Source organism: Nannospalax galili, unplaced genomic scaffold, assembly GCF_000622305.1.
Source record: "Nannospalax galili isolate Female #2095 unplaced genomic scaffold, S.galili_v1.0 scaffold1400, whole genome shotgun sequence".
NCBI classification, from domain to species: Eukaryota; Metazoa; Chordata; class Mammalia; order Rodentia; family Spalacidae; genus Nannospalax; species Nannospalax galili.
Window position 1 is genome coordinate 674,995 of NW_008345995.1, and position 23,748 is coordinate 698,742.

Genomic DNA, 23,748 nt, shown 5'->3' on the forward strand with positions numbered 1-23,748 from the left:
CCCAGCTGGCACCAATTTAGGACTGCCTTTTATCTCTCCAACCAACTGTAAGCTACTCAAAGCACATGTAAACCTCTAGATTCCCTCAACCCATCCCCTATATCCTGAGCCATGCATAGACCAGCACTTGTACATATTTAAAGGAATTCTTCCAACTAAACCCTCTTGAGTCAGACTCCACAGCCTCATGCTTTCAATCAGGCACTGCCAGGCACACACAGACAGGCCCAGAACAGCCGGCTTGCTATGAGACCCCTTTTGCCTATCCAAATCTATCCAGGACTCTTTCCTCTTTACTCCCCTGCACTCAGGTTTTTCACACTGCTGGTATCCACTGTAATTCTGCGATAGAGCTCTAGCCAGGCCTGTCCACCCATCTCAGATGGGGGTCTGGCAGGTGCTCCGGAATTGCTGTCAGGTCCCTGTAAGGTTGAGGTGGGGAATGGTGGTGACTGTATGAAAGGGGGCTGGGCATTTCTCTGAGCCGCTCTCCTCCCCTCTCTCCTCCCCTTGTTGCGCACTTCAAAAAACCTAGTCTTGGCTCCAACGCCTAGGGGCTGCAGACAGGGAAGCCCGCGTTTCATCTTGTGAGGATTTTTGCACAGGTCGTTTTCCCTACTTCCTTATGAGGAGACCGAGGCGCCCAGGAGGGGCCAGTCGGTTGTATTCATAAGAGTAGTGGTCAGATCTGGCCAGGGTAGAGAGGCCTGCACTGCAGCCCGCAGCCTTAATGACAGTGAACCCCCCCAGTCCTGGACTGCGGCGCCGCAGCCAGCCAGTGTCCTTGTCTCCCCTCCCCCTTCCCTGCCCTGCGCCCATTGGCTGGATTCCTCTCCGGCCCCGCCCAGAGACTGGCCTCTGATTCTGACGCATGCGCACTAGTCCACCGCTGCTGCTGCTTCAGCACCAGAACCCGGACAGCGGCGCCGCCCACGGGCATGGACGGAGGTAGCAGCTGCAGCTGCTGCAGCAACCTGTCTTCTGGTCGGCGTCTGAAAGGCGAGAGCGGCCTGAGGGGAGAACATTAGCCCCAGAAGACAGCTGCCGGGGCCGGTAGGAAGGACCTCTCCGCAGATCCGGCTGGAACATCTTCTCAGCACGCCTGCATCAGGTATCCTCAAATAGCCGCCGCCATACATCACCTCATTTCATTCCTCAGCCCCTCTCAGACCCTCTTCCCGGGCGTGTAGGTCGGGGACCCCTATTCAGCCTGCTGAATTTACTTGCTCATCAACACCGGCTAATGACAGCTCTCATTGCTTTCACCCCCTGGGGGACCTGCCCCACCCACCGTTCCCACCTTTCTCTAAGGCCGCCGATGCCCCTTTTCCTGGCCCCAGAGCCTCTCCTTCTAGGCCTCTGCATCTTTGCAGAAGGCCTCGAGACCGCAGCCCCGTCAGTCTGCATGTCAGTGTGCACGGGGGTGTTCATGTACTGAGAAAAAGAGGCTCGCCAAAGCGGGTGTCCTGGGGAGGGAGGGCAGACATTTGGCATCTACGTCAGGGGCTGTCTTTGTCCATCACCTTCAGTTGTTTGTCTGCCCATCGCCATCAGGTGCTTGGCTGCCCATCACATCGTTGTTTGCCTCCCTTGCATGGTCGCCTGCTTGTGTACATATTGGTTTTAGTCCCTGTGTGTGGCAGACATTAGCACTCACTGAAGCCACATGTACGCAGGCCCTGAGGCTCAGTTGGTGGTCTATATGACCCCTAAAGGAGCCCAGACTGACAGGGCAGGAAAAACACCCTCCTGCTGAGCACCCATCCCAAAATCTGGGTGCCTTTCCTCTTTCTTCCTCCACCATGTGTGTGGTGGAACAGTCCAGCCAGGTAGCAATATGGCGCAATTTCTGTGCCCTGCCTAACTGCCACCCCCACAATCTCTCCTCAGACATGACATGGCCTCCCTCTCCTGTGTGGACTGAAATAAAAGGCATTCTTCAGGGCAAAAAAGAAAAAGAGACTGGCATATTGTCTCCAGACTACAGGGTTAAAATGTATATTCTGTTTCTCAGAGAGAAGAGAAAGTCCTACAAGTGGGAACAAATATTTCCTTCCCTCTATTATTAATTCATCAATCTGGAAGGTATAAAATCTTCAGGAGGGTAAGACACAGGATGCAGGTATTCCCAGACCAGTGAATATATAGCCTGCTTGGAACTACAGCCTAACCAAAAGAAGATAGGGATGGGGCTGGGGGCTGAAGCTCAGTGATACAGCATTTACCTAGCATTGGCAAGGCCTTAGGTTCCATCTCTAGCCACTGCAAAAAAAGGGGGGGAGGGAGGGGGATGAAGCAGTAACAAATCAGGGCAGGGCTCACGGCCAGAAGCATCAGAACAAGGGGCTACAGCGTCATTGGCTGTCTGGTATATCTTGCCAAGGATCAGCCCTGTCTGGTCTGCTTTTTTTCTCTTGGGCATGAGAACCACTTGTTCTTTTCCAGCCATTCTCCGAAACCTCTGGCCTCTCTCTGCAGTTCCCCCAGAGACCATGGATACTACGCAGACATAAAGATTGTTCAATTTAATAAAAATATGCTCCTGCTGAAAAAAGTAACGCCCTGGGAATAGATACAGCATGTATAAGACTATACACACACACACACACACTCACACAGAGATGCACACACACTCACAAAGAGATACACATATACACACTACACCACACATACACAGATACACACACTCACACAGAGAATACACATACACATCCACACACTACCCTGCACACACACAAAGCTGCACACACACACATACACACACACACACACACACACACACACACACTCACACACACACAGAGCCACCAGTCTTTTTTCCCTTCAGTGCTAAGGATTAAACCCAGAGCCTTATGTATGCAAAACACACTTTCCGCTACTGAACTCCATCCTCGTGCCCGCCCTCACCCCCAGAATTTTTTTGAGGAGGCAGATTTTAAGTCAAGCCTGGTCACACACAAGTGACACACACCTGTAATACCAGCATTTGGGTGGTTGAAACAGGAGAAGGACAAGTTCAAGGCTATCCTGAGCTACATAGGTCTTGGTTTCCTCCTTCTCTTGGCCTCCTGAGCCCCTCCCTCTAGTCCCTACCTCTACATCTTCAGCTAGGCTGCAGAGAAAGACCCTATCTGAAAAAAACTAAAAATAAAAAGGCAGGTGTGGGGGAAATACCTATAACCCCAGCACTCAGGAGGCTTGACAGGAGTATAGGAAGTCAAGGCCTTCCTCAGTTACAGAGCTAGTTTGAGGCCATGTAATCCCAGCATTTGGGAGGCTGAGGCTATATATCAAGAGACCCTGTCTGAGAGAGAGAGAGAGAGAGAGAGAGAGAGAGAGAGAGAGAGAGAGGAAGAGAGGGCTGAAACTCCTGGATCATCTGGTCTCCTGCCTCGGTCTCCTACATAGCTGAGATTACAGGCAGGACTTTCATGCCTAATGGTATGAGCCACTCCCCTCTTCTGTCCTGGTCACTCTGTGGAATCACGATATCAAGATGACTGCTCTGTGAGATCAGGGCAAAGTTAATATTCATACACATTTGCCCCTTCTGGAGCTCCCAACTTGGGGCTCTGTGTCCGAAGCCCTGTCAGCCCCTGGCCCTAATTGCTAAAATGGTGACCTCCTGTGTGAGGTCAGAACTCACCCTTTTCCACCTCAATCTCTGCCTGCCAGTGACTTGGCTTATATGCCTGGGGTCCAGGCAGGCTGCCCAGCTGTTACTCATCCCAGTTAGAGACATGAACTGAAGGTGAAAATGAAAACTCCGTGGAGAAGAGAGGAATATTGTGCTTAATAACTCTGATGGTTACTGGGTCTCCCAAGAGCAGGAGGCAGTAGGAGATGGCAGAAGAAATATTTTATTCTGAGGAGCAGAATTTGGCTCTTCTCCTTGGGGAGATAAGAAAAAGCCCCAGTTCTACAGCAGTGAGACTGAAGGGTTTCAGATTCTCCACATTGATAATAATGGTTGGCAGAGTCAAGAGGATAAGATTAGGAATAGCTGATCTTAGGTCCCTGAAGAGGAATAGAAGGGGCTGGAGGGAGGGAGTTGGGACTGTGGAAGCCCCAGGGAATGCAAACTAATGATGGAGGCTTGATCCCTTAAACAGAAACCGACTAAAGGATAAATTCATGGGGTTTAGCCAGGAGAGGGCTCCATTCTCCAGTGACACCCCAGTGGCTGGCTTCTTCTATTACAAAGAAACTGATACTCCAAGTGAGGACCCAGTTATTTAAGGCCCAGGGCTACTAGAGCAAGCCCCCCACCTCCACCCTGGCTGCCGTACTCTTTTAACCTCTGGGAGAAAGTCTCTAAAGAGGAAGGCCCAGGGCTGGAGAGATGGCTCAGCAGTTAAGAACACTGGCTGCTCTTGCAGAGGACCCGGGTTTGAGTCCCAGCACCCACATGGTGGCTAACAACTATCTGTAACTCCAGTTCCAGGGGATCCAACTCCCTCTTCTGACCTCTGCAGGCATTACCTGACACAGCTGCATTTTACACACATGTGGGCAATAAACTCATACACATGAAATAAAAATAATAAATAAAATATTTAAAAGTAAATAAGCTGGGTGTGGTGGTGCACGCCTTTAATCCCAGCAATCAGGAGGCAGAGGCAGGCAAATTTCTGTGAGTTCAAGGCCAGCCTGGTCTACATAGTAACTTCTAGACCAGCTGGGGCTATAGGGAGACCCTGTCTCAAAAACAAAAATAAAAATAAATGAATAAATAAATAAATAAAAAGAGGAAAACCAGAGCTGATGTTGGTCATGTTAAGGCCTTCAAGAGCCAACCCAGACCAAGCACAGTGCTTAGTATATGCAGGTACTCAAAAAAAAGAAAGAAAGAAAAGAAAAGAAAGACTAAATGACTACAGGTTTAAAATTTTGAGTTAATGTCAGCCCTGGGCATGGTGGCACACACCTGTAACCCCAGCACTCAGGAGGCTAAGGCGGGAGGATTGTGAATTTAAGCCTGAGTTATATAGTGAGATCCTGTCTCAATAAGTAAGTAAATAAATAATAGATAATCTCATGCATACACATGACCCAGGGCATTTATCCAGCTTCTCTCTTTGGCCCAAAGGGATTAACCTCCAGGATTTGCTGTCTGCCAGCACCCTTGTCACTTATGTCATCAGCTTTATGGAGTCACCTCAGGTCTTGCTTAGAACAACTTTGGTCAAATTCTTATATTTCTAAATGTTGAGTTAACAAAAATAGGTATCAGAGATTTCAATCATGTCAGTGCAGCTTTTGTATAACAACAACAAAAGCATTTAAGGTAGTGAGATTCTCGAGGTGTAAGAAATTCTGAAATGGAGGTGTATTACCTAAAAAGGGCAGAGTACACATACAAATATACTTCTTAAAGCACACAGTATCTATGGCTGGAAAGAAAGTGTGTCTTCCACACACCAAGCTCTGTGCCAGGAACATCACACATGCTACTTTAAAATGGAGAGGTAGATATTATCATCAAATGCTCTTTTCCAAGGGCCCAGAGCCAAAGGATGATGGAGCCAGGAGCCCACCTCCACTGTTCACCCATTTACCCTCAGCATGAAGGTCATTCTCTCTTAAACTGCTGACCCAGCCATCCCAGAGTTTGCCTATTATTTCCAGTTCAAGAATTCAGCCACTGTGGGCAGAATCTGCCACTGTGGCCAGGACTCTGGCCCAGGTCCCTTCAGCAGTGTAGCAGGTAGGTCTGGAAGTCAGGGTTAGCTCAGATTAGAACTGGCTCTCCCACAAGAGTCAGGCAAACTCTGGTAGGCTAGGTAAAGATCACAGAAGGGAGACAGGGCTCTGCCAAGTCATCTAACCCTGACCTCCTCTAGGAACCACCATGATCTCCAGCCAGTCTGTTCTGTGGCCATCTTTTCCTATCCCAAGTATGACAATCCTGCCACAGATATGGGACTCTACCTTCCCCTAGATCCAAGGAGTGGGGCTAGACCCATGCACAGAGTGTTGTCCTGATGAGTAATTTAGGGAGAAGATCTATCACTGGGTCCTTCCTGCTATATTCTTTGGAGGTTCCAACTCCCTCTCCAAACTGTGCTCACACCAACAAAGCAAACCTGCTCTGTGCATGGTCCATGACAGGGTAAGTGGGAGAGCAGCAGTGTCTCACTACTGTGAATTCCTAGGGAGAAGAACTGGATCTTGTTTATCACAGTATCACTCTTGACAGCCAGTCTAGAGCTGTATTCATTCAATGACCGTTGAATGAACCCTAGCCACCTTCTATGTCAATGAACTATTCAAGGCACTGAGGATCTGGAGATAAATTGATGCAGTGGCTCCTGCTTCCCCAGCCCTCACATTCCACCTGAGAGATGGAACAAGTCTATTGAATACAATATCGAGATGCAGAAAAAATATCTGAAGAAATATCCAGCAGGGCAATAGAGCAGAGAGGGGGTGATTATTCCAGGAAGAGCAATGAGGGAAGGCTTCTCTAAAGAGGCAATAATTGGAGATCAGAACTTTGAAAAAGGTCCATGAGCTAGATGTGGTGGTGCACACCTGTTACCCCAGCACTTAGGATGTGGGACCAGGAGGATTAGACAGATGTTCAAGGCTAGCCTGAGCCACGTTCAAGTTCAAGACCAGGGTGGGTCATATGAGACCTTCTCTAAAAAGAATAAATAAAAATAAATTTTAATTGTTTTTCTTAAGACTACAGGCTGGGGGACAGGTGTGGTGGCACATGCCTTTAATCCCAGCATTTGGGAAGCAGAAAACAGGTGGATTTCTGTGAGATTGAGGCTAGTTTGGTCTATTTAGCAAGTTCCAAGTCAGCCAGGGCTACATAGTGAAACTAGGACCCCAAAAAGACAGGGATGGGGGATGCTAGGAAGTTAGTCGGTAGTAAAGTACTTGCCTAAGCCCTGAGTTCAACTCCAGGGACCTCATAAATGAATAAATAAATATACAAATAATGTAAACCGCCAAGCACGGTAGGTAGCATGCCCATAATCTCAGTATTTGAGAGGCTGAGGCAGGAAGACTGTATTGGAGGCCAGCTGTGCTACATAGTGAGGCCTGATCTCAAAACATGGGGGAGGGGGGCGGAGAAGAGAGAAGGGGAGAAGGGAGGAACGGAAGAGAAGGGAGAGGAGTAAGGAAGGGGGGAGGAGAGGAGAGAGAGGAGGAGAAGAAAGAAAAGGAGAGAAGACGGGCATAGGGGAAAAGGGAGGAGGGGAAGAGGAGGAGGGGAAGGGAAAGGACAGGAGGGGACAAGGAGAGGGAAGGGGAGAAGAGGGGAGGAGAGAAGAAGAGGGAAAGAGGAAAGAAAAGGAGAGGAGGGGGCAGAGACAGGAATGGGGAAAAGGGAGGAGGGGGAGAGGAGGAGGGGAAAGAGAAGGGAGAGGAAGGGGAAAGGGGGAGGGAAGCGGAGGAGAGAAGGGGAGGGGAAAGAAGACAGGAAAGAGGAGGAGAGAAAAGGAGAGGAGGGGAGGAGCCAGGAGAAAAGGGAAGAGAGGGAAGAGGAGGGGAGGAGAGAATAGGAGGGGAAAGGGGAGGAGGGAAAGGGAGGAGAAGGGGCAGAGACAAAGAGAGGAAGAGGTGAAAAGGGAGGAGGGGAAAGGGAGCAATGGACACACCCACCCACAATTGTCTGGGGTGGAGCGACCTGGCAGAGGGAAGAGGATTCTCAAAGGTTCTATATGGGAATAAGAGTGAAACAGATGCTAGCTGAGTGTGGTGGTGCACACCTTTAATCCGAGCACTTAGGAGGCAGAGGCTAGCAGATCTCTGTGAGATGGAGGCCAGCCTGGTCTGCATATCAAGTTCCAGGCCAGCTGGGGCTACAGGGAGACCCTGTCTCAAAAAGACCAAAAAAAAAAAAAGATGTCAAGATGTCTGTCAAGAAAATTAAACAGACAACCATAACATAATGGTCTACAAGTCAGAACTTGAACAGGTTCAAAAGTCTGATCTTTACCTCTCATTGAATCTATTTTCAAACCTATAAAACAAGGAAATGTTTCCTCTATGAGTTATTTTTTTTTAAAGGAGTAAATAAGATCATGTATGCAGAACACATCAGGTGTCAAGCAGTGTCTGTCATTGGCAGCCTGCCAATGATTATCTTTTGAATTCATGGATGGATGAGTGACAGCATGGGCAGCAAGATGCAAGCTCTGCATTCCCACCCCTCTCACCTCTTCTGAGGACCAGTAATAAAACAATCCTGGGCTCCTGTCTCCTTGTCTTGCTTACTGAACAATTCTGGGACATAGAACCCACGACCGTCCCCAACCGCTGTCTTCCCTGCCTGCCCTCTCTCAGGTCTCAGGTCAACGCCATGGCCCCAGAGGCAAGCCCAGAGAGAAGCTGCTCCCTTCACACCTGTCCCCTTGAGGACCCTACGGGCACTGTGCCTGCACCAACAGTCTCTACTCTCCAGACTGTAGATCCAACCAGTCCTTTAGCGGCTGGCCATTTTGCCTTTCCTCGAGCTCCGCAAGAATATCAAGAAGGAAGCTCTCTACTAGGACCGGGAGACCAAGCAGCTCTATGTGCCCATGTCTCCAACGTCAGCACTTCTATAGACCCCTCACAGCATGATGGGGTCTGGAAGCCACCTTCTGTGCAGCGCCATGTGGTCAGTGTCAGGTAAGGAGGGGCCCTGAAAACTTGCTAACTGCCATGGGAAGGTAAGGCAGACCTCAGGAACTCTGGATTCCTTTTCTAAGAAGCAGTCTGACTGTTCCTGCCTCTGATTCAGGAGGCAGCTTGCATGGAGGAGGAAGAAAACATGGAACTTGGGGGTGGGAAACTCTAAAAGAGTTAATACCATCTTGCTCTATGCTCCCACCTTCTTTCACCCACACCCTCCCCACCCAGTGTATACTCACTCCCCTCCTCCCTACCAGGCACACACACACACCAGAAGAAGACTGTAGTAAATGTCTTTTCTTCTCCCACAGGCAGGAGCGTACTTTCCGGATGCCAAAGAGGTAGGCCTAGGCCTCCCCTGAACTTCTAGGAGTGGCCAGGCTGGTGCCCTCTCCATGTGCTGTCTGCTCTGTGACCCCAGCTCATCAGCTGCTACCAACACTCATGGTACTCATTGATACTCATGTTGGCTCCCTCCCTCTTTTCCAGCTATTCCCAGCTGATTGCTGAGTGGCCAGGGGCTGTGCTGCTGTTGTGTGTGGCTTTCATCCTCCTCTGCACCCTGGCTGGGATGTTGGGAAGCCCGACGCCTGACTTTTCTGAACCTTTACTGGTGAGAGGCCATGGGGAGGGAGAAAGCCCCCTGGCCTGGATGGTGCAGCTCAGTCTGAGGCAGACAGTTGACCCAGCTGGGGTGGGGGGTGGGTAGGGTAGCTTTGGTGAGCCCTTGATCTCCAGAGAGCTGTAGAGATGGTGTAGAGGTCATATGTCCACAATCCAGGTAGGAGGGAACCAAAGGAGCAAAGCTAGGAAGGGCCCAGAGGAAGGGCATCCTGTCTCCTCTGCCCACTTTCTCCTCTCTGCTCTCCTCCCTGCAGGGCTTTGAGCCTCGGGACACAGAAGTTGGACGAAAGCTAGAAGTCTGGAAGGCACTGCAGGCCCTTACAGGCCCCAAGAATCTGCTTTCCCTTTCCCCAGACCCTGATATCAACAGGTAACAGGCTCCCTTCTTCCCACTGAGGGTGGCAGAGGGAGGAAGAAGGTCTCTAGGAGGGGACACTGGGTGACCTCTCCAAAGGCATGTCAGAGGAGGTAACTGGTGCCCCCTAGGGGAGTGGTCTCTGGCTTCCTGTGAGTTCACAACTCCAAACTGTGTCCTGGCATATTCTCTCTACTTCAGCTCAAACTTGCACAGTACTCTGAGTCCTGCAGCCTGGGGCAGGCCTGAGGAGAGTGTGGTCCGGACCAAGAGGATGGTAGAGCCCGTGGAAGATAAGGAAGAGGAGAACTTCTTCTGTGGCCCTCCTGGTAAGCTGCAGCATGGCAAGTCCTAGCTTCAATGATGGTCTCCATTCCACCTAACAGGATGAGCAGGCCCAGAACAAGCGTGGGCAGATAGAAAGAGAAAATGGCCACTACCTACATTCAAGCCAAGAAAGAAGGAATCATGAAATAGGTCTCAAGTGCTCCAGTCAGGTGGGGTCAAGCTGGGTGAATGTTGGGCAGGATTAGGCAGTCAGGCACAGGCTTGAGGCTCCTAGGAATGGAACCTTCAGGTAGCCTTTGGGTGAACCTCTTTGGTGGGCCCAGGACCTGGGGCCAAAAGGCTGAACTTATGGGGTTGTGTTACAGAGAAGAGTCATGCAAAGCTGGTGTTCGTGTCCACTTCTGGGGGCAGCCTGTGGAATCTGCAAGCCATCCAGTCCATGTGTCGCATAGAACAGGAGCAGGTGAGCTGGCTGGGGAGATGCCAGGGTCTTGGGAGGGAACTGAGGACACAAAGGACGTGATCCCAATGCAATACAACTGAGCCAGGATTGCCAGGGTGGACTGGGGAAAAGCTCTTTCCCACTTTGAAAATTATTCCAACCCTGATGGAAAGCTCTGGGTTGGGAGGGGAAAAGAAGAGTTGACTGATTTTAGAAGCGCTGAGCCATGGCTGCTACAAGAGAGAGCTCAAGCAGAGCCTGAGGATTTTAAAAAGGTTTTGAAAGGGGTCTTAAAAGGTGCTGAGGAGACCCTGACCCTGGGAGCTGAGACAGCGGGCTTCAAGGCTCCAGCCCTTGTCAACCCAAGCAGTGCCAATCCAATTATGCTAACAGGAGAACCACATACAATCACATCTGTGTTGCTGCTAAAAACAGTGTGAAAATCTCTCTGTAGCCTGACCCCATGGCCCACAGAATAGCCAGAGAACCAGAAGTCACTGGTTAAGAATATGAGTTCTACAGTCAGGTGCCAGAGTTCAAGGCTGGCTCTAAAGCTCCCTTGTTGCATGGCTTCTTAATCTCTTAATGCCTCATATGTGTTTTTTTGTTTTTGTTTTTGTTTTTGTTTTGTTTTGTTTTGTGGTGCTGGGGATCAAACCTAGACCCTTGTCTGTACTAAGTATGTGCTCTACCACTGAGCTACATCCTCAGCCCCATATATATTTAAATAAGGAGAATAGTACTTCCTTTATATGAATATTGTGACAATCAAAAGAATCTAGCTGGCATTAGTTATGGTTCAATAACTCTTAACCATTGCCATCACTGTGAGCTGAGCCTTAAGGCTGTGCAGTGAGTTGGTGGCAGAGCAGGGCTTCTGACTTCCAATGGGAGTTGTCTGTATGACAGCAGCTGTTGTGATGTCAAACAGCAAGGTAGAGAGAAAAGGAGGAAAAGAACAGTGAGGAAAAGAAAGTGCTCTGACCCTAAGAGACTTTAAGAAATCCAAGGAGAGAGGAGGCGCTGGGGTTTGTCAGGAACCCTGATCCTGGAATATTTCCCATTGCTTGCTTCCAGTTCCCTGCTCTCTTGGCCCTGTTCTATATGTTGCAGTCACCTCTACCCCCACTCCTGACACAGGCAGTGCAGAACAGGGATCTGTGACCTATAGGGGCCCTTCTGGCTAAGCCTCTGGTTGAGGCCTGGGGCCATGTCCCTGAGGTTCTTCTTTGATGGAATCAAGTTGTAGCTACTACCACCAAGGCCAGGAGCCAAAGGCAGGTCTGAGATCGGTGGGTTTTGACGGGCTGTTAAGGCACTTCCTCTCTGCCCTGTAGCCTAAAAGGATGTGAGAGGGCCCCAGGACAGGGCTGGGGAGACCTGGGCTCCTGAACCACCCCTGAGCTCTTTCCCCTGTGTGCCCTACAGATCCGCTCTCATATCAGCTTTGGGGCTCTGTGCCAGAGGTCGGCAGCCAATGAGTGCTGTCCCAGCTGGTCCCTGGGCAACTATCTGGCTGTGCTGTCCAACCGCTCCTCCTGCCTGGACACTACCCAAGCTGATGCAGACCGCACACTGGCCCTGCTTCGGTTCTGTGCCCCCTACTACCATCGTGGTGTCTTGGTACCCGCTTGTGTGGGATCTGGGCAGGGCAAGCCCCCATATTGTGCCCAGGTTCCCACCAAGTGCACCCGGAGTAGCGCAGTCTATCAGCTCCTCCACTATCTGCTAGACAGAGATTTTCTGAGTCCCCAAACCGCTGACTACCAGGTACCCTCCCTCAAGTTCGGCTTGCTCTTCCTGCCCATTATTAAGACTGCCTCCATGCTAGACATATACCTGGATGGCCTAGTTGACCCAATTAAGGTCTCTGACAACTATACGTCTATCAGTGGCATGGACTTGGGCCTCAAGCCGAGATTGCTGAAGTACTACCTGGCCGAGGATACGATGTACCCCTTGATGGCCCTGGTTACCATCTTCTTCGGCATGTCCCTCTACCTCCGCTCCCTCTTCATCACATTCATGGCGTTGCTGGGGGTGCTTGGCTCCCTAATGGTGGCCTTCTTTCTTTACCATGTGGCCTTCCGCATGACCTACTTCCCCTTTGTCAATCTAGCAGCCCTCCTTCTGCTTAGTGGCGTCTGTGTCAATCACACCCTTATCTTCTTCGACCTGTGGCGCCTCAGCAGGAGCCAGGTGCCCTCTGGGGGGCTAGCGCACCGGGTGGGCCGCACCATGCACCACTTTGGCTACCTGTTGCTGGTCTCGGGCCTCACCACCGGGGCGGCCTACTATGGCAGCTACCTTAGCCGCCTGCCGACCGTGCGCTGCTTCGCTCTTTTCACCGGCACGGCTGTGCTAGTGCACACTGGGCTCACGCTGGTCTGGCTGCCCGCCTGCGCAGTGATCCAGGAGCGCTACCTGGCCCGCGGCTGTGTTCCCCGGGCCCCGGGCCAGAGGGGCGTCAGCGACCCCTGGCGGCTATTGCTGGCGTTGCACCGGAAGATCCGCGGCCTTCGGAGGATTATTGCCATCCTCTCGCGCCTGCTCTTCCAGCGCTTGCTGCCCTGCGGCGTCATTAAGTTTCGGTACATCTGGATCTGCTGGTTCGCGGCGTTGGCGGCAGGGGGCGCCTACATCGGCGGCGTCAGCCCCCGCCTGCAGCTGCCCATCCTGCTCCCTCTTGGAGGCCAGGTCTTCCGGTCTAGCCACCCCTTTGAGCGCTTTGATGCCGAGTACCGCCAGCAGTTCCTGTTCGAGGATCTGCTTCCAAATGAGGGCGGCAACTTGCCAGTGGTTCTGGTGTGGGGAGTCCTGCCAGTGGACACTAGTGATCCCTTGGACCCTCGCACCAACAGCTCAGTGGTGAGTGATCCTGACTTCTCAGCCAGCAGCCCCGAGGCCCAAGAGTGGCTCCTGACTCTCTGCCATGGAGCTCGGAATCAGAGCTTCTTTGGCCCCCAGCCAGAGGGTTGGCCCACACTGTGCTTCGTGGAAGCCCTCCAGCAATGGATGGAGAGCCCCAGCTGTTCCCGCCTCGGTGCTGACATATGTTGTGGCCAGTCAGACTTTCCCTGGGCCCCCCAGCTTTACCTGCACTGCCTCAAGATGATGGCTCTGGAGCAAAGCCCTGATGGTACCCGCGACCTGGGACTCCGCTTTGATGCCCATGGCAACCTGGCTGCCCTCGTCCTGCAGTTTCAGACCAACTTCCAGTACAGTCTAGAGTACGGCCCGGTCCACCACTTCTACACTGAGATCAGCCGCTGGCTGACAACCGAGATGGGCAAGGCGCCTCCAGGCCTCGGCAAGGGTTGGTTCACCAGCACCCTGGAGCTGTACAGCCTGCAGCACAGCCTGAGCACCGAACCTGCTGTGGTCCTGGGACTGGCTCTGGCATTGGCCTTTGCCACACTGCTGCTGGGCACCTGGAACGTCCCCCTCAGCCTGTTCTCTGTCGCAGCTGTGGCTGGCACCGTCCTGCTCACCGTGGGATTGCTGGTCTTACTTGAGTGGCAGCTCAACACTGCTGAGTCACTCTTTCTCGCTGCCTCTGTGGGCCTCTCTGTAGACCTTACCATCAACTACTGCATCTCCTATCACTTGTGCCCACACCCTGACCGCCTGAGCCGCGTGGCCTTCTCGCTGCGCCAGACCAGCCGAGCCACAGCTATGGCGACTGCAGCTCTGTTTGCCTCTGGTGTACTCATGCTGCCTTCCACAGTGCTGCTCTATCGCAAGCTGGGCATCATCATCATGATGGTCAAGTTTGTCGGCTGTGGCTTTGCCAGCTTCTTCTTCCAATCGCTGTGCTGTTTCTTTGGGCCAGAGAAGAACTGTGGACAGATCCTGTGGCCCTGTGCCCACCTGCCATGGGATGCTGGAACAGAGGAGCCTGATGAGGAGAAGGGACGCCCTGGGGGCCCTGGGTCCTGCTCAGAACATTATGAGCTGCAGCCCCTTGCACGCCGCCGCAGCCCCAGCTTTGACACCAGCACCGCCACCAGCAAGCTGTCCCACCGGCCTTCCATACTCTCTGAAGATCTTCAACTGCATGATGGCAGCTGCTGCCACCGGCACGCACAAGCCCCAGCCTCCCCTCGGGATCTGCTTCTGGACCATCAGGCAGTCTTCAGCCAGTGCCCGGCCCTGCAGACCTCCTCCCCGTATAAGCAGGCTGGCTCCAACCCCCAAACCTGGATCAGGCAGGACCCTCAGGGTCAGAAAGCTGAGCCCCTGCAGGCCTTGCCAGAGGCCCCAATCCACCTCCCTAAATCCAAAGTAGAAGAGTTCCCAGATGGTCTCTGCTCCTCAGGCAGCACCCTAGATGGACTCAGCGTCTCTGATGACACCTGTGCCTCTGATCCCAGTGCCCATGTGCCAGATTCTGTGGGAACCTCCCCAGAAGGCCAGAATAACACTGGACACCCAGTTCTTGAGCGTGGCCAGCTGAATGGGAAGCGCGACACCCTGTGGCTGGCACTGAAGGAGACCATCTATGACCCAACCCTGCCCAACTCCCACCACAGCAGCTTATCCTGGAAAGGCCGCGGAGGGCCAGGGGATATCAGCCCTGTGGTACTCCCTAACAGCCAGCCAGATCTGCCAGATGTTTGGCTCCGTAGGCCCAGCACCTACACCTCTGGCTACAGCAGTTGAGGGAGGCCAAGACAGGCCAGTCCAGGGTGCAGAACCCTGTTGGTGAAGATAAGACAGGGGCAGCACTAGCCTGAAGGTATTTCTCCAAATTGATATGTCTTACCCTCCAGCTATGGATTTCAAACCCTGCCAGATGTTCTAGCCTTGATCTCTCTGCTACTTACCCCTGCATCTGGAGGATTCAATGGGAGGGGCTTGCCAGGTAATACCAGGCTCTCCCTGTGACCAGCTAAGGGCTCATCTGCCCCACAGTGCCAATAAGAATCCCTCTTCTGGAAAGTGGGGAGGCCAAATGTGCAGCTCTAGGCACGCAGGAGAGGCTGACCAACCCTCTCCCAGGTGGCAAGAAGTTCAGTGACACTAAGGTACCCCATCTTGGAGATCCTATTGGGGTAGCTTACTGACCAGAAAAGCCCTCAAGAACCTCCACAGCCTCCTAACCCACCCTCCCCCCCCCAACTCCATTGGCTCTTCAGAACACTTTTTGCTCTTTGGGAGACTTCTCTGAGCCAGAATTGAGCTGAGGTCTCCATCCTGCACTGCCCTGCCCTTCTCACATTCACTAGTGTGACCAGAAACTGTCCAAGGCAAGCAGAGATAGCTGCTGAGAGAGAAACAGGAGGAGGCAGGAAGATCGGCCTTGGAGCATCCCTAAATGACGATCCCTCACAGGAAGCCAGCTCCAGTATGCTCCCCTGTTAATGAACAATCATCATCCCTTTCCATCTCTGCACCTGTAAGTCTCCTTGGACCTCACTACAGAATGACCTGCAGTTGGTCACGTTCTTTTACCCCACTTTGCAGGTAAAGACATTGAGACTACGTAAGGTTGATTATTTATCCAAAGTCATGTCACTGGTTAGTGGCAGATTACTTTCCTGACTCATTCTACCACAATTCCCAGTCTCCTCCTGGCTACCTGCTTCAGGGCCATTGGCCCCTGGCTGTCTTAACCCTTTGCTTCTGGCACTTACCCAGTCTCCCTTCTTGAGTGTCTCTGTGTAAACCCTGCCTTCCCTTTGGGCCTCCATCCCCAGAATAAGCTGTACTCTGAGCAGACCTCGGAGTCCTTCCTTGTTTCCCCTTTGCTCCCCTCTGGAATCCTTTGAGATGCTGATTAGCAATTTGGCCTCCCAGATCATGGCTGATCTTACTCTTAGGCTTCAAGGGCATGCCTCTTCCATGGTTGCAGAATACAAAGAGGCTTTGCCAGGAGAGGTACTGAGGAACAGAAGAGGTTGAACAGAATCTAGTTAAGACAGAAACTCAGACCTGTTCTTTGGGGGGAATGTGTGCATCTGGTCTCTGCCAGGTCCTCAGTTTTTAAAGGAAATGTCTCTGGAGGAGAGAGGGAAATCTACAAACCAAAGCCTGGTTCTCCCTCTCCAAAGCAAAGAACCTGTCCTGAGGTTTCATCCAAAGTGATAGTTCATGATATTAGGTAGCACCAACAAATTTGCTGAACACCTGCTTTGTAGATGGTATTACAAGGACAGAAGTGTGAAAATCAAGCCTTCTGGCCAGGGAAGCAGCTTGCATACACAGGCAGCCTTCAGTGGGTCGCTCTCATTATTACTGGAGCCCAAGTACCCAGGGTGAGGCAACCAGGAAGGGTTGATTGGAAAGGAATGACTTGAGCTGAGCTACAGAAGAAGAATCCTTCTTTCAAAGGACTCCTGTGTGCAAACCCAGCATGTACAACAGATAAACATGTAGCTACTCCAAAGCATGAGTTGGGGGTGCAGCCAGCTCAGTTTCCTTTTCTAGTGCAGCTGTCCAGGGGCCTCCAGGTTCCTGGCAGATCTGTAAGACATGACATGAAGACCACCAGTCTAGGCAGTTTTACTTATAAATATCAGAAAAGTGAAAAGAGTTTTCAGGGCCAATCAATCTGTGGCAAAGCTAGAGGCAAGTCAGAGGGCATTTCTGTTTTATTTTGTTGTGTTCTCCTGTTATTGAGACCTACCTCCCCCATCAACTAGCCAAGGACAAGTGGAACAGAAACCCAAATAAGAACATAAGAATGTGGAAAAGACAGAAGACAGTTAGTTGTCCCTCAGTATCTATGGAGAACTGGTTCCAGCCGCCAAGTCCCCACCCCAGGATGCCAAAATCCGAGGCTGCTCCAGTCCTTTGTGTAAAATGGTGTAGTATTTGCATATAACAGATGCATATTCTCTCGTATATTTATCGTCTCTAGATTACTTATAATACCCAATATGATGTAAATGCTATGTTAGTTGTTACTTGTGTTGTTGTAATAATGACAAGAAAAAATATGTATGTGTTCAGCTTTTGTTTCTCTCTCTCTCTGTCTCTGTCTCTCTTTCTCTTTTTCTCTCTCTCTCTCTGTGTTCAGTTTTTAGTGTGATTTTTTTTTCCCTCCAAATATTTTTGATCTGCTTGGTTGAATCTGTAGATGCAGAACTCATGGCTACACAAAGCTGACCATGTAAGTTTACCCCTTGCAAGATAACTAAATTCAGATAAGTAACACCTGACCATAGCTGGCCACCATGGCATGTGCATATACCTGTAGTTACAGTTACTTGGCTGAAGCAAGAGGATCACTTGAGCCCAAAAGATCAAAGACTACCTGACAAAACCCTGCCTCAAAGAGAGAAAAGAAAAAGAAAAAAGAAAAGAGATAGTTAACTGCTGACATGTGGAGGCAGAGACAGTTACTAGGACCTAATCTGAACCTGTCCCTGGGGGGGGTGGATAGGGGCCTCCCCTCTCCTTTCTCCTCTTCCTCCTCTCTCTCTGTCTCTCTGTCTCTCTCTGTCTCTCTGTCTCTGTCTCTCTCTGTCTCTCTGTCTCTGTCTCTCTGTCTCTCTCTCTCTCTCTGTCTCTCTCTCTCATTCAGCCCCTCTAGCCTATGGCTATTCATTGGGATCATGACTTTTCTTTACCATGAACTGTGTCCCTCTTTATTACATAGCCAGACTGAGAGAACCCTAATATCATCTGGGATGTTGGGCCACAGGAAGGAGAAGGTGACCTACATTTATTTCTAAGCATAAGCAGTCCTGCCTTGGGCTGGGGTGTAGCTTAGTGGTACAGTACTTGTTTAGCATCATGAGGCCCTACACCCCACCTCTAGGAAGCCCCCCTTCACAAAATTTTGCCTTAACTCAAAAGAGAGTGTAGGATCTCCTCAGCAACTGACCTTGGCTCTTCTGCCCTGTTGTGGGAGACCAGCAAGTTCCTAGACCCTAAAGAATCTTTTCCTTCAGCTGGGTGTGGTGGTCCATGCTGTGAGCCTAGCACATGAAAAGTGGAGGCAGGAGGAGCAGAGTTCTAGGTCATCCTTACTATATAGCAAGTTGGAGGCCAGCCTGGGCTATGAGACTGTCTCAAAAAAAAAAAAAAAAAAAAAAAAAAAAAAACCACCACCGCCCCCCAAAAAAAGGAAACAAAAAGAATCTGGGAGAAATTGGCATCTGGAACTGGAGTTTCAAACACTGCCTGAACACAACTACTGCAATCTTAGAGCGCGGGAGGGTGAGTATGTGGGTATTGGAGTTCGGGTACACTTGAGCACCCTTCTTAGGGATTTCTAGGTTCCATTCTTCCAAGCCACTGCCATACAACCCTACAAGAAAGCAGGTGAATCAGAGAAGTTCATGTATTGATCATAGTTATTCTCTGTGACACCAGACCCAGAGGACTAGAAGAACCCAGTGATAAAATATCACCTTGGGGCTGGAGGGTATGGCTCAGTGTAGTAGAATGAGAGAGCACTTGCCTAGCAGAGCAAAGGCTCTGGGTTTAGTTACCTGTACTGGAAAAACAAGTAGAGAGAGAGAGAGAGAGAGAGAGAGAGAGAGAGAGAGAGAGAAACTTCATACCTACAGTGGCTCAAACTAACAGCAGGCACTCCACATAACTGGCTAATCCAGCCTACCTCTCTAATCCTGACTCTGGGAAGCAGGGCTTAATGCATTGCCAATTTTGAATTTCAACATTTTTACTTAAATACCATTTTGGGCAGATGAGCTAGGATTTTGCCCCTGGACATGCATGGCTTATAAGCATGCTGTGAGGCATGTAAAAACTAGTCAAAACAACCCTGTAAAAGCTCAAGGAATAGTTGCTTTATTAAGAACATATGCCCGTGTGGTATATGTTTTAATCCCAGCACTCAGGAGGCAGAGACAGGAGATCTCTATGAGATCGAGGTCAGTCTACTTAGTGAGTTCCAGGTCACCTGGGGCTACAGGGAGACCCTGTCTCAAAAATAATAATACAATACAATACAAAATACAATACAATAAAAAAATAAAATAGAACATATTGGGAGCTAGAGAGCTGGCTCTTTAGTTAAGGGTACTTGTTCTTCCAGAGGACCTGGGTTTGGGTCCCAGTACCCACATGGTGGCTAACAACCATCTATAACTCCAGTTTCAGGAGATCTGATGCCTTCTCCTGGCCTCTATAGGAACTACACATGGTGTACTTACATGTAGGCAAAACATATATAATGTTAGAGTTGGACATGGTGACCCCCCCAAAAAAAGAAAAAGAAAAGAAGAAACAAACATGGTACATACCTTTAATCCCAGCACTTGTGAGGTAGAGGCAGGCAGATCTCTGTGAGATCTAGGCCAGCCTGGTCTACAGTGGGTTCCAAGCCAGCTATTTGAAAAGGACCCTGTTTTAAACAAAACAAAACAAAAACACACAAAAAATAATAATTATAAATAAAATATTAAAAAATAAAATAGAGCCGGGCGTGGTAGTGCACACCTTTAGTCCCAGCACTCAGGAGGCAGAGGCAGGTGGATATCTGTGAGTTCAAGGCTAGCCTGGTCTACATAGTGAGTTCCAGGACGGCTAGGGCTACAGGGAGACCGTGTCTCAAAAAGACCAAAAAATTAAAATAAAAATAAAATAAAATAGAACATATTAACGCTTATTTGGGTGTTGGGCAAGGTAACACATACCTATAATCCTAGTACTTGGTAGGCAGAGGCAAGAGGACAGGAATTCAAGGACAGCTTCAATTACATAGCAAGTTGGGGGCCAGCCTAGTCTATATGAGATGGTCTGTCTCAATAAAATAAATTAAATAAAATAAAATGAAATAGGGGCTGAGGATGTAGCTCAGTGCTCACCTAGCATGCATGAAGTCCTGGGTTCAATCCCTAGCACCACATAAACTAGGAGTGGTGGCACAGGCTTGTAATTCCACTACTTGGGAAATAGAGGCAGAAGATCAGATGTTCAAGGTTAATCTCAGCTATATCTGGTCAGCCTGGGCTACACATGATCCTGTGTCAAAAAAAAAAAAAATCACACAATGGAGCAATCTTATGTAGTTTTGAATGTAGATTTGAATTCGCCACTTTCATCTGAACCCTCAGTCCTATCTAGCTGATTTCCATTCTAATTGCCAGTTTCCATTATTTGTAATGATTATTTACTATTTTCCCACCTTCCTCCAACATCTGATGTTCTCTGCTCTTCCCCCACTCCCACTTCAGTGAACAGAACAACCTCATTCTTCATAAAGAAAACTAAGGCTGTGCAGGCAGGCATGGTGACTCTGGTCTATAATCTCAGAACTAGGATGGGGAGGAGGGGTTGTACACCTGAGATACAAGGATCAAGAAGTCAAGGACAGCCTGGACTATGTGACTACATAGTGAGAACCTGTTTCAAAGGAAAAAAACAAAAAATAAACCCTCAAAGATCGCTGATGTGCCCACCTCTGGCCCTGCCTGCTTCTCCCCACCCTGTTAGAATGAAGGAAGCAGTAACAGTGCCACCACTGATGTCTTCTCTCACTTTGCATCACAGTCCTTCAAACAAGAGCTCACATTCCCCTCCAGGGACATGAAGGAAGGTAGGAGACACCTAGTTTTAAGGGAATTAATTTCCAGCGTTGTCTCCTACATACGTTGCCTCTTTTTCAAATTGATCAACGTAAGAAAGAGTAACAAGTCTGCCAGTCATCCTTCATTCTTCCTTTCCCTCACTCGCAAGTCTACTTTGTAGCATAAAAACCAAAGAGAAGAGCTGTGTGAGAATGCTCTGTGAGGAATATTTTGAAAGACAAAGTCTAGAAGAACGTCTATGAGGAATTTCAAATGGCGGCAGCTCTGTGGCTGTTATGTGCCATCTCCACTTAACAATACAGTTTCAGGTCTGGGGTTGTAGCCCAGTTTGTAGAATGCTTGCATGGCATGCACGAAGCCCTGGATTTGATCCATAGTAAGACACAAACAGGATATGGGGGCACAGTCCTGTAATTCCAGCACTTGGGAGGTGGAGGCAGTAGGATCAGAATTTTAAGGCTATTCTCAGCTACACAACTAGTGTAGGAGGTCACTAGTGTAGAAGGCCACTAGTGTAGAAGGTCAGCTTGAAGTACATGAGACCCTGTCTCAAAAAATAGATTTATAGCTGGGTGTGGTGGTGCACTTCTTTTAGGCTAGCACTCAGGAGGCAGAGGAAGGCAGATCTCTGAGTCTACATAGCAATTTCCAGGCCAGCCAGGGCTACGTAGTAAGACCCTATCTCAACAAAACAACAACAACAAAAAACCCAAAACAATACCTCCCCTGCAAATTAATTTACAGGGTTGGAGTGGTGGTTCAGTGGCTGTTCTTCCAGAGGACACAAGTTCACTTCCCACCACCCAGGTCGGGTGGCTCACAGTCACCTCTAACTCCAGCTCTAGGGGATCTCACACCATCTTCTGGAATACACAGGCACCTGCATAAATGCAGCATACACACACAGATACATACATATAAATAAAAAATAAATATTTTATAAAATAATAAAAATAAGCTGAGTGTGATGGCATACACCTTTAATTCCAGCACTGGGGAGGCAGATCCCTGTGAGATTGAGGCCAGGATGGTCTAAATAGCAAGAACTACAAGGAGACACTGTCTCAAAAAAACCAAAACAAAAATATAATAATAATAAATATGCAGACTGGTGAGATAGCTCAGTGGGCAAAAGTGGTTGCCATCAAGTCTGATAACCCGAGTTAGATCACCAGAACTCCTGGGGTGGAAGGAGAGAACAGACTTCTAAAAGTTGCCTGACCTCCATATGATAAAGCCCCCTATCCCCTGCCCAATAATAAAATAATTTAAAAAAATTTCAGTTTAGCTGGGCATGATGGCACAAACCTTTTGGCCTCAGCACTTGGGAGGCAGAGGCAGGTGGATCTCTATGAATGAGACTGAAGCAGCCTGGTCTCTGTAGCGAGATTCCAAGCCAGCTGGTGCTACAGGGAGACCTTGTCTCCAAAACATAAACAAAAACAAAAACACACAAACCAACAAGCAAAAACCTTCAGTTTGGGGCCCCTGAGATGGCTCAACAAGTAAAAGAGCTTACTGCACAAGCATGACAACCTGAGTTCTATCTCTGGAACATGCATAAAGGTAGAACAGACTCCACAAAGGTGTCCTCTGATCTCTACATGAACACATGGCACATGTACACCTGTGCTCAAATCATGCATTCCCCTACCCCATGCACACAAATCAAATTTTCTGGGGATGATGGAGCACACCTGTATTCCTAGCACTTGGGAGGCAGAGGCAGGAGGATTTTCTCAAGTTCAAGACTAACCGGGGCTATATAGTGAGGCCCATTTTTTAAAAAATATTTTAAGGAGCCGGAGAGATGGCTCAGTGGTTAAGATCACTGGGTACTTTTGCAGGGGACCAGAGTTCAATTCCTAGCACCCAGATGGCAGCTAACAGCTTCCTGGAACTCCAGTTCCAGGGGATCTAACACCTTCTTCTGGCTGCCTCAGGCTTTTCACAACACAGGTGCACTTACGTACATGCAGGCAAAACTTTCATATACATAAAAGTAAATACATCAAAATAATTTTAAATAATAACTTAATTTCTGGAACTGGAGAGATGTCTCAGCAGTTAAAAGCATTGGCTGTTCTTTCAGAGGACTGGGGTCCAATTCCCAGTGCCCACATGGCAGGTAACAACCTTCTACAACTCCAGTTCCAGGGGATCTGATGCCTTTTTCTGGCCTCCTCAGGCATTGTACACAAAACACTCATACACAGGCTGGGCGTGGTGGTGCACTCCTTTAATCCCAGCACTTGGGAGGCAGAGGCAGGCAGATCTCTGTGAGTTTAAGGCCAGCCTGGTCTACATAGTGAGTTCCAGGACAGTGGGGGCTATAGGGAGACCCTGTCTCAAAAAGAAAAAAAAAAAAAAAACACAAAAAACAAAAAAACAAAACACGCACACACACACACACAACACTCATGCACATAAAAGATAAATAAATTTTTTAAACATTCAATTTCATGGAGGCTGATGGTAGAGCTTTATAGAAAAGTGCTTGCCTAATATGTGTGCAACCCTGAATTCTAATCCCTAGCATATTCACAAAAATAGATTCAACTTTAAAAGTAAGGTTGACAGAGGATACATATTATCCCATTTATCTGCTTTGGAAAATAGACCAGGCCTTTTCTAATAGAAAGTTATCTTAATTTGGCTGATGGAAAAAGAGACTTGGATCAGTCATGGTAGTGCATGCACACCTGTAATCCCAGACAGGAGGATCACAAGTTCAAGGCTAGCCCATGCTATCTAGCAAGACCCTGGCTCAAAAAACGAAGGGCTGGGATGTAGCTTAGTGATACAGCATTTGCCTAATGTGTATAAGACCCTGGATTCCATCCTCAGCCCTGAGAGAAGAGGAGGGGGAGGAGGAGGAGAAGGAGGAGGAGGAGGAGGAGGAGGAG

At 49.4% G+C, this 23,748-nt stretch overlaps 1 protein-coding gene across 2 annotated transcripts; it reads left to right on the forward strand.

Moving 5' to 3' along the window:
• The first annotated feature begins 885 nt into the window (after window positions 1-885).
• Disp2 (dispatched RND transporter family member 2) lies at window positions 886-17,281 on the forward strand. 2 transcript variants are annotated; one of them, XM_008842324.2, is made up of 8 exons: window positions 886-1,111; window positions 8,302-8,628; window positions 8,943-8,972; window positions 9,121-9,244; window positions 9,510-9,625; window positions 9,812-9,939; window positions 10,264-10,361; window positions 11,769-17,281. In XM_008842324.2, the coding sequence occupies exons 2-8, from the start codon at window positions 8,318-8,320 to the stop codon at window positions 15,000-15,002; spliced, it is 4,041 nt and encodes a 1,346-aa protein (XP_008840546.1). In that variant the 5' UTR covers window positions 886-1,111; window positions 8,302-8,317; the 3' UTR covers window positions 15,003-17,281. The 2 variants fall into 2 exon arrangements, with proteins under 2 accessions (XP_008840546.1, XP_008840547.1); XM_008842325.1 differs by lacking the exon at window positions 8,943-8,972 and having other exon boundaries at window positions 894-1,111.
• The last annotated feature ends 6,467 nt before the right edge of the window (window positions 17,282-23,748 follow it).

What these genes read in the sequence shown, in the direction of transcription:
- Disp2 (XM_008842324.2), top strand. Translation starts at nt 8,318, where the DNA reads ATGGCCCCAGAGGCAAGCCCAGAGAGAAGCTGCTCCCTTCACACCTGT. An exon ending in ACTTTTCTGAACCTTTACTG is followed by an intron (nt 9,245 to 9,509) that starts GTGAGAGGCCAT and finishes TCCTCCCTGCAG; the next exon opens with GGCTTTGAGCCTCGGGACAC. An exon ending in CCAGACCCTGATATCAACAG is followed by an intron (nt 9,626 to 9,811) that starts GTAACAGGCTCC and finishes TCTCTACTTCAG; the next exon opens with CTCAAACTTGCACAGTACTC.